Raw genomic sequence first — 11,302 nt, forward strand, 5'->3', positions numbered from 1 at the left:
TGGCCTCAAACTCAGAAATCCACCTGCCTCTGCCTCCCAAGTGCTGGGATTAAAGGCATGTGCCACCAGAGCCCAGCAAATTTTTTTTTTAATTTATTATATGTGAGTACACTGTAGCTGTCTTCAGACACTCCAGAAGAGGACGTCAGATCTCACTACGGATGGCTGTGAGCTACTATGTGGTTGCTGGGATTTAAACTCAGGACCTTTGGAAAAGCACTCAGTGCTCTTAACCGCTGAGCCATCTCTCCAGCCCCGATAAGTTGGATTCTTAAATGTTGACTTTTCTCTCCGAAATTACAATATGAAAGTTCCCTAAATATATTTTAAATCATTCATTAGCACATTAAATAATTGGAATATATACTTTAAAAAACATATAAAGAAACCCTTCACAAAGCAAATAACTATACCATACTACATTTTATAAATCTATATTCTCTTAAAATATTGTAAATAAATGTATCTTTAACAAACCTCTCTGGTTTGCAAAAGGAAAGTTAGTTCTTGTTCTTTCCCTTGTAATTCTTCAGCAAGTTTCTCAACTTGTTTCTTTTCATTTAAAAGTTTTTGATCTTCTGCCTAAAATCAGTAGAAAAAAAGCATGACTGTCAAACTACATACATATTAAAAATAATTAAACTGCCCACCCAAAGAATAATATAAAGAACTACAGTGACCCAGAGGAAGCTTGACACACAGGATCACAGGTGAGGAGGCCACAACATCTGCCCCAACACCTGGAGTAACTGGGTCCCCCAGGATCCAGGGACACAGGAACCCCCACCCAGCCAGTGGCACTGGTTCCTTCCAGTCTGAACCTGTGCCCTGAGCAGACCTTGAGCAATGGCTCCTCACCCAGTCTCATAACACCCAAAGGAAGTTTGACTCCAAGGTGCTCTAACACAACTGGGGTCACAGGTTAAGAGACCACAACATCTGCCCCAACACCTGGAATAACAGTAACTGGAATCCAGGGATGCAGGAACTCTCACCCAGCCAGTGGCATGGGTTTCTTCCGATCTGAACCTGCACCCGGAGCAGACCTGGGGTGCTGGCTCTGTACCACTCTTAAAATATCCAGAGGGAGCCCGACTCCCAGGTGCTCTGAAATGCCCCGGATCACAGGATCAGAGGAAGCTTAACTCCCAGGAGATAGGACACACCCAGGAGCACTAAAGCTCTGACACACTCAAGATCACAATTGTGGCCACAACATCTTTCCCAATACCCAGCATAACTGGGACCCCCACAGAAACCACAGAAACACAAAACCCCTACCCAGCCAGAGGAATAGGTTCCTTCCATCTTGCACTTGTGCCCAAAACAAACCCAGGGCTATGGCTCCCCACACACTCCTGCAACACCCAGAGAAAGCCTGACACTCAGGAGCTCTGACACAACAGGATCTCAGGAGCTTGGTCACACCAGGATTTCAAGATACCAAAGGCAGCTTGACTCTCAGGAGCTCAGACACATCCGGGAAGCCAGGATTCCAGGATCACAGAGACTCTGGGGAGTTCTGACACAACTAGGATCACAGGACGGACAGGCTACAGAGATAGCAAGGGCAAGTAGCACTAGATATAGCCAGATGGCAGGAGGCAAGAGAAAGAACATAAGCAACAGAAACCAAGGCTACTTGGCATCATCAGAACCTATTTCTCCCACTACAACAAGTCCTGGATACACCATCACATTGGAAAAACAAAATTCTGATTTAAAATCACATTTCATGATGATGACAGGACTTTAAGAAGGATGTAAATAACTCCCTAAACGAAATACAGGAGAACACATGTAAACAGCTAGAAGACTTTAAAGAAGAAACACAAAAATCCCTTAAAGAAGTAAAGGAAAACACAACCAAGCAGGTGAAGGAATTGAACAAAACCGTCCAAGATCTAAAAATGGAAACGGAGGCTTGCAATATGTATAACTCTAGTTCCAGAGGATCAGATGCCTTCTCCTGCCCTCTGCAGACATGTGGATTACATATATACATGTAAGCATTTACACATAGGCATAAAATAAAAATAGGTATTATAAAAATTGAAGGTGAAATTTACCATTAAAAAACAATTTATTACTACTAAGCCATTTCTATAGAGGATAATAGAAGGAATACTTCAGACTAAAGAGAAGGGAAAACACACTCATTGAGGATAAACCAATCTTTGATGGGTAGGAGAGACAGGGAAATAAGGAGGTGGCAGAAGGCTTATCCAAAATGAGTAGTACATGAAAAACTTTATGAAAGCCTACAATCTTCCATCCCAAGGAACCAATTTTAATTAGAAAGAATAGAAAAATACATGATGCTGGGTGAAAGACATCATTGGTCTCTCTCCCAGCACTGAACCCTGCATACTAAAATACTGACCTGTCTACCAAGATGTGTCTATAAGTGCAAAATGTGGATAACCACAGTTATAGGGATAACCAAGTGATTAGGTATGAGGCCTGGTCCAAGGACTGATTTCTTGCTTAGTATGGTAAACCTAGTGAAAAACCCATGACTAAAATTACAATAGGCCCTAGTAGAGAACTGAATTGTTTATGTTATCAAAAAGCCTTCCACATATTTCTGCATTTTGTTGAAAAGCCATGGATTAAATAACTGGATTAAAAAACAAAACTGTTCAAGAAACCCACTTAACTTGCAAAGATAGATTAATATTAAAAAAAAAAAACGAAGTTTTTTAAGCAAGTTTTTAAGACATATTAAGTGAGTAGAAACTGAAAACAAGAATTCAAGCCCCAAACTAGGTCACTACAAATTAATAAAGGTGATAATCCAACAATAAGATATAATGATTGGAAATAAATGTGCATCAAATATTAGTGCACCCAACTTCACAAAACAAAGTCTACTAGTCACAAATGTATGGACAGACCATGATACAGTAATAATAAGTGATTTCAATGCCCGATTTCATCAGTTCATATATTGTCTAAACCAAAAAAAGCATATAATAAACTGCACATATAACAAAGCTACATCAGAGATCAAATGTTAATTTACAGAATATCCCATCCAATGGCTATTAAATATATATTCTTTTCCAGCAGGCCACAGAATTTTCTTTAATAATTTTATAAATAATTTTACAAATCCTATATTATGCTTTATTCAACCAAAACTTGAAACAACAACAAAATGAATACTACAGACCAAAATATCAAACAAACATAAGTTCAAAGCTTCAATAAAATACTAGCAAATCAAAATCATATGACATGCCCAGCAGTGGTGGCTCATGCCTTTAATCCCAGCACTTGGGAGGCAGAGACAGGCGGATTTCTGAGTTCCAGGCAACCCTTATCTACAGAGTGAGTTCCAGGACAGACTACACAGAGAAACCCTGTCTCGAAAAAACTAAAAGCTAAAAAAAAAAAAAAAAAATCTTATCACATTAAGAAAATTACGTACCATGATTGAGCTGGTTTCATTCCAGTAATACAAGAATGGTTCAACATATGCAAATCAATAAATATAATGTAGCACATAAAAAGAATCAAGGGTATAAATCACATGATCATTTCAACAGGCACAGAAACAGCCTTTGATAAAATTAAACATCTATTCATGATAACATCCTTGAATAAATTAGATATAGAAGAGTAATACCTCAGTGTAGCAAAACTATATTTGACAAACCCACAGCAAATATCACACTGAAAAAAAAACAAAAACTAAAAACAATTTCAGGAAGATATAGGACAAATGTGTCTGCTGTTCACTGAATCTTTGTGGTATAACATAACATGTATACTTGCTCTGATTTTAAGTATGCTATCAACACATTTAAATATTATAAACATCCTGGCCAAGATTGTTAATAAAAATCTATAAAAAATAGATATATACAAAACTGCAGCTTTACTCAAAACCAAATGTAAATTTTTTATATTTAGGAGAAAAATTAGAATGAAATATGTATAGTTTTAAAATATAGGCCATTAATTTCAAAATTATTTTTAAAGTAACTACAGGATATTAAGAATATATACTTACCAATATGTTTTTCAATTCTTCAAGTTCCACTTCTTTGTTATTTTTAAATTTAGTCATCTCTTCTAAAATAAAATAAAAAGTGTTAATTCTGGATTAAAAAGCAAGAGAAGAAATAAGCATAATGACTTTTGAAAAGAAAACTCAACCTATATCTATGACCATTATCAGGCCAAAAACCTATGGCTAAACAGGACATAAAGCCTACAGAGAAACTACTGCTATTATGCTGCTAAATGGACATACACACCCCTCAAAAGAAATAGAGTAACACACTTAAGGAAGCTTACACAGCTTCCTTAAATCAACTATGCAAAAGTAACAATAGATAAATATTAACACTAAAGTTTCTAGGTTAACTTATAGCCTAATGAATCCAAAACTCATCAAGCAAAATGAACACTAAGTGTACATAAAATAATTTGGAATGTGGTGTGTACCTTTTCTTTGAAAATTCATTATTTCCTGAATCTGGCATATTACTTTCTCTTCAAATTTAAAAGAATTGATCTTCTTTCAAATTCATTCTGATCACTGCACTTTGCATTTCAATATCCCCTTCTTCTGTAACTTTATCTGTTCTAAAACACACCAACTCTGTGCAGAGAAATCCTTATTTTCTCCCATCTCATCGAGCACCCCATATAAATACAAAAACAAAGATACCTGATTAACTTCTCTGCTCTTTCAAGCTATCCGATTTCTCATATTATCTTTTAAATTCTTGCTTATTAACTATGTATTTCTTTAACTTCATATAAAACCAATAACTATCTCCATGATATTAATAATTTTATGACCTCAAAATCCAACAATAGGCACTTTATAATGCCATTCTCAGTCTTATTGTATAACTGGGTCATATCTGATTGTATGAAACATTTCCTACTGTTTTTTTTTCACCTTAAATGACCAAGAACTTACATTATTCATATTTCTTTTGTAACTCCTATACCTATTTTCTTGCTTTTACAGCTTTCTCTCTTGCTACTAGGAAAAGTAGTGCTTTACAGTTCTTACTGTTATTTCTGTTAATTCAGTATTAATCTTATAAAATCTTTTCAGCATCATCTTCCCACTTTTTAAACATTTTTAAAGATTTATTTATTTATGTATATGAGTATTCTATTTACATGTATGCCTGCAAGACAGAAGAGGGCATTTGCTACCATGTGGTTTCTGGGACCTCTGGATGAGCATCCAGTACTCTTAACATATAATTTTTAATCTGCACTCCCACACATAGTATTATCAACATTCTATCAACACAACTACCCAAAGCCTCTCTATACCTTAAAACCTAATCATAATATCTAACTCTTCCTTAGTACCTTTCCTATGCTTTTGCTTCCTTTTGGTGTCAATATTAACATTCAATAAGAAACCTGAGGGGCTGATGAGATGGCTCAGTGGTTAAGAGAACCGATTGCTCTTCCAAAAGGTCCTGCGTTCAAATCCCAACAACCACCTGTAATGAGATCTGATGCCCTCTTCTGGTGTGTCTAAAGACAGCTACAGTATACTTAGATTTAATAATAAATAAATCTTTAAAATAAAAAAGAAACCCGAGCATTCACCTCAAATATATAAATATATAAAAGTACGTATTTCTTTTTTTAAAAACTGTAATGTAAATATGTTTTATCATATTGATCATAAATATAACTCAAAAATAGAAGTTTTGATATTTTCACTTTTTACTTTTAACATAATTTTTATATACCCCCTCATTCTGGATACTATTACCCCAATGGTTTTATTTTATGTCTTTTACCTTTCCCTCAAGAGCATGGGGTTTTACTTTCATGTTCCCACAATACACACAACTGCTTCAGTTCCAAAATTCCTTATAAAAACTTCTCATAATACTCTACTATGGCAAAGTACTGAAATTACAATATGATATATAATAACCACTTAGTAGTAAAAAGTTGTAACAATAAAGATATTTAAAAAGTACTAAGATTATTCCTTAATCTACAACATTCAACAATTCTAAAGACGTAGGAAAGTACAATGATTTAAAAATAAAACTTTGTATTCTAAAGAAATTTTTTTAATTAGATAAAAGAAATTGTCTTTAACCATTATAATTGGGTTTTGTGGTGGTAGTTGGTTGGTTGGTTAGTTGGTTGGTTGGTTGGTATTTTTTTGTTGGTGGGGGGGATGGGGATTGGTTTTACAAGACGTGGTTTATCTGTGTATCTCTGGCTATTCTGGAACTCATTCTGTAGAGCAGGCTCTCCTTGAACTCATAGAGATCCACCTGCCTCTGCCTCTCAAGTGCTGGGATTAAAAGTATGCACCACCACCACGATGCCAAGTTAGTTGGTTTTCTCTATATATAGCCCTGGCTGTCCTGGAACTCATTATGTAGACATGACTGCCCTTGAACTCAGAAAGGTCCACCTGTCTCTGCCTCTCAAGTATAATGCCATCATACCTGGCCACCTTTAATAATTATGCTAAGAAGTAAATTTATAAATAAAATTATTTGGACACTGCAAGGTTGGATAACCAAATATTAATCTACAGTGGGAAAGTAAGTACTGCAAAAGCATTAATATGGTTCAATACTTCAACCAAATCTGATACGATAGCACAGACATTGTCTTCAGTGATATAATCACTGATAAGGTACTTATGCTCCAATAAACAGTCACCTAAAGTTCTCTAATCACTGTAATGAAACTCACTAAGTCTGCCTGTCTCTCTCTCTCTTTCTTTCTCTTTCTCTCTCTCTCTTTCTCACACACACATCATGAAACTAGAAAGGGGCTAGAAGATTATCAGGAATGGGAGAGGCATAAGCAAATGTAAATGTGATCAAAATTTACAATGTATAAAAATTTCCCACTAGTTATACTTAATATATGCTTATTTTTAAAAAGGAAAACAACAAAAGAGCTAACTACTTATGAAATGTTAAGTAAGCATTTCAAACACTAAGAAATATTACTTCTATCTATTTTAATTGTACAAGTAATTCAATTAATGGTACAAATATTCAAACTAATATAAAATTTTATAAAAAATTATTAAAATAATACAAATACCTGTCAGTTAAGGTATTTATATTATTAATACCTTTTAACTGAAATTGAAAAAAAACTTGTTTTATCTTTTGTCTATATTTGCAGATATTCAATCTAATAAAGCATAGACTTATAATTATCTAACTACCTAGTCATAAGTTCACAGAATTTTAAAACTGTTTTACCTGTGTAAGTTCTTAAATCTTAACAGTATTATAATATAGAATCATTTTTTCTTAAAAATATTTTATGATCCAACTCCACTAAACCATGGATCTACAAAATAGAAGGATGAGCCAAGTGTGATGGTGCACATTGGTAATACCAGCACTTAGGAGGCAGAGGCAGGAAGATAGCTGCAAGTTCAAGACTACTCTGGTCTACACAGAGAGTACTGGGCCAGCTTGAGCTACATAGCAAGACTTTAAATAAACAAACAAATAAATAAATAAACAAACAAATCAACCCAGGAAGTAATGCATTCCTGTAATCTCAGCATTCATGAGGCAAAAGGATCAAGATTTCAAGACCAACAGAGTGAGCTCCAGGACAGCCAAGGCGACACAGAGAAACCCTGTCTCAAAAAAAAAAAAAAAAAAAAAAAAGAAAGATTTCAAGACCAGTCTGAACTATGAAGTATGATCCTGCCTCAAAAATTGTTTCTTCAATTGAAATGTAATCAACATTTCCCTAAGGATTATTCAGACCTTTGAATCCTAAAATAAAAAAAAAGACAAACATCTCAGGTTTATACTCAGACATCAATATACCACATAAATAAACATAACAGGTCTTTTCAGACTGAAGTATTCTCTATTCAATTAGGATTTTGCCCTAATTTTTGTATTTATTTTTATTTTATATACATGAACATTTTGTCTGCATGCATGTATAAATACCACATGCATGCATACTGTCCACAGAGGGCAAATAAGATTCCCTGAATCTAGAACTATAAACAGTTGTGAGCATCATTTGGGGAAAACAAATCTAAGTACTCTGCAAGAGCAGTAAGTACTGTCAACTGCTTGTTAACAGTTTAATAAATTTAACAAAAACCCCAAATTTATTTTTGTAATTAGTTATTAATGATATCAAACTATACTAATCTCTAAATCTTACCTAGTTCACTTGATTTATTCTGGAGCTCCATAGTAATTAGTTTCAGTTGATCTTCATTTTTTTCCAATCTTATGAGAAAATTTTAAATTTCAAATTATTATTTTAGGCATCATTCATCTAATAACTAAGACTGGCACAATGTAACAACTGATATATCTAAAATAGATTCATTATTTAAAAATTAAGTATTAATCTGTATAAGGCAGTTTAAAATCAAAATTATAATTATAATAATAATTATATCTTCCTAAAACCTTAAGGCTTATAATTTGTATCAACTGCTGGTGGTGGTAGTGTAAACCTTTAATTCCAGCATTTAGGAGGCAGAGATAGGCAGATCTTTGAGGGCAGCCTGGTCTACAGAGCAACCATGAAAGTCTACAACAGAGAAACCCTGTGTGGAAAAACAAAACCAAAATTTAAAAAAAAAATGTATTTTAAGCTTTTCTTATTTTCTGTTTCCTTAAACCACAAAACTACAGTGAGATAGCTCAACAGATAAGTGGGCTTGCTACCAAGCCTAACAACCTGAATTTAATGCATAGTAGAGAACCTACCCCTACAAGTTGTTCTCTGATCTCCACACAAGCACGTGCGTATTGCACGTGTGTGTGCGCGCGCACACACACACACACACACACACACACACATGCATATACATACATAAATATATGTAATAATAAGGGGCTGGAGAGGTAGCTCAGTGTCTAAGAACACTGACTGCTCTTCCAGAGGAGCTGAGTCTGATTCTCAGCAGTGGGCTCACAGCTATCTGTAATTCTATTGAGAGATTAAACATCCTTTTCTGGCCTTTGTGTGCACTGAATGCATGTGATACACAGACATAAATGCAGGCAAAACACCCATAAACATAAAAGGGTTTTTTTTTTAGTTTTTGGTAAATAAAAAAAAGTTAACTAAGGTAATTGGAACAGATTATTCTACAGTAATTTATAATTTTGCTATTTAAAAATTGCTTTCACAAGTTATTCAGAAATATGTAATAGAAGAGCTTAAAAGGTCTTATTTTTCTCCTCACTATGTACAGTAGAAAAGAAAAATTAAGTAGTTCCAGACTATAAGTTGGGAGAGAATTTTGTTGCTCTCCTTTACTCTGCCAAATTTAAATTAAACATCATGTTAACAGGACAATTACCTAGGCCTCAAGATACTTTTATATTAAAATTGCATAAAGTAAGGAAAAACAGAGCTAGTTATTAACAATCTAATTTTAAATAAATGCTATTTAGATTAAAAGCAAATGAGTATTCATCACATATATAGTATTTACTTTATTCCAAGATAGTTGCTAAATTAATATATGGTAAATAAGGTTACAGACCTCAGTAAAAGAAATTCATTAACCTAGACATTATTTCTATGACACTAATAATCCATGCACAGTGGTTCTCAACCTGTGGGTCACAACCCCTCTGGCAAACCTCTATCTCCAAAAACATTTATATTATGACTCATAACAGTCACAAAATTAAAGTTCTGAAGAGAAATGAAAATAATTTTATTGTTGAGGTTAGCACAACATAAGGAACTGTATCAAAAAGTCATACACATTAGGAAGGTTGAGAAGCACTGGTCCACACTATGAATAAACATGTACTATCACTAAACCAACATTTAAGGACTTGTCTATATAGCTTGACCCCATGACAGAGCATGTTTGGAAACTATTCAAAAGAATGCCTAATTTTTAATGGTACTGAATATCAAAAGTAAACCATTTTTATGTAATTACTTGTATATGTAAAAACTGTTTCACCTTTGCTGTTCTGTTCTCAGTAATTCCTCCAAGGTGCACGTAGTAGCTTTAAGTTCAGTCACCACAAATGAGTGAGTAGTTTTAGCTTTGTTGAGTTCTTCCATTTGAGCTTCTTTTTCTTCAGTGAGCTGATAAATCGTTTTTGTTGCTATCTGCAAATCTTCCTCTAGAGCCTTCTGAGCGCTCTAAGTGAAATAAAACACAAAACAGAATAATGCAAAGGCCTAAAATGTTTAAAGGCTTAAGTCATCTGCTTCTATACATTTGCCTTTATACTCCATACTTCCTCCTCCCCACTGTCCTTCCTTGGCATACTGAAATAATCCATGCACTATCAAATTTCAAGTAACCATTCTCTATAGTTCTGGTCCCTCCACAGAGATTTCCCATGCAGTTAGCTCACATAGCTCTCACCATTCTTAGAACTGTTAATGACTATTACCTTGAGTCATCCTATTGGTACTTAGGTATTTTTAGTCCAATGCCTCCTATTAGAAGCATTTTAAAGGTAGAACTGAGTTCTCTATTTGACTCTGAGTCATAATACATTTTAGTTGTATCCAATAGTATTTAACTGATTATGTGATACATACAATAGTCATTACTCATTTTTAAATCATACCATACTTCTTTGCATGGACATTTTAATATCTTCAAGTTCTGAAGTTAAATGATCCTTCTTTTCATTTAATTCTTTTAAGTTTTCATCTTGTACTTCTAAAAGATAAAATTATAGATAGGCACTGTTCAGTAAAAATGGTTATCAGGGAAATTAATTGCTATAGCAATTACTCCTTTTCCTGTACTAGAAAAATATCCAGACAGGCAGTGGTGGATCATGCCTTTAATCCCAGCACCTGAGAGGCAGAGACAGGTGGATTTCTGAGTTCAAGGCCAGCCTAGTCTACAGAGTGAGTTCCAGAATAGCCAGGGCTGTACCGAGAAACCCTGTCTCGGAAAAAAAAAAAAATCCAAAAAAAGAACAATACACATATACTCACTAAATTTCATAAGACTATTTTTCCCAAAACTGCAAAAATTAACATTTTTAACAGACATATAACCCAGCTTTAACAGGAAGATAAACAAACTATTCCTTATTTTTTATTTGTACATTGCCATCAAGGAGTCAAGTGGCTTATATATGCCATCTCCTATTCTATTTGTCAAAACAAATATGTTTTGGAGCCAGGTCCAGTGACTGCAAGTCTCTAATACTACCTACTAGGGAGGGTGAAGTAGGATTAAAAATTGGAGGCCAACCTGAGCAATTTGGCAAGCTCATGTCTAAAAACCAGGGGGAAAAAACTCTTGACTAGCTCATGCTCCTGCTCAAAACAAAATTTTGAAAAT

General features: G+C 34.3%; 1 protein-coding gene across 3 annotated transcripts in view; it reads right to left on the reverse strand.

The window, feature by feature from the left end:
- The window catches only part of Sycp1 (synaptonemal complex protein 1), a 119,920-nt gene that overhangs the window by 73,274 nt on the left and 35,344 nt on the right, over window positions 1–11,302 (reverse strand). For 2 of the 3 annotated variants that reach the window (XM_031375008.1, XM_031375006.1), the window contains 5 exons: window positions 10,572–10,666; window positions 9,950–10,134; window positions 8,173–8,240; window positions 4,019–4,080; window positions 478–582 (listed from right to left, as the gene is read on the reverse strand). In XM_031375008.1, coding sequence (XP_031230868.1) covers window positions 478–582; window positions 4,019–4,080; window positions 8,173–8,240; window positions 9,950–10,134; window positions 10,572–10,666 — 515 coding nt within the window. The remainder of the gene's footprint in view (window positions 1–477; window positions 583–4,018; window positions 4,081–8,172; window positions 8,241–9,949; window positions 10,135–10,571; window positions 10,667–11,302) is intronic. The other variant, XM_031375007.1, reaches the window with a different exon arrangement.

The sequence above is a fragment of the Mastomys coucha genome, unplaced genomic scaffold (genome assembly GCF_008632895.1).
Source record: "Mastomys coucha isolate ucsf_1 unplaced genomic scaffold, UCSF_Mcou_1 pScaffold16, whole genome shotgun sequence".
Lineage (NCBI taxonomy): Eukaryota > Metazoa > Chordata > Mammalia > Rodentia > Muridae > Mastomys > Mastomys coucha.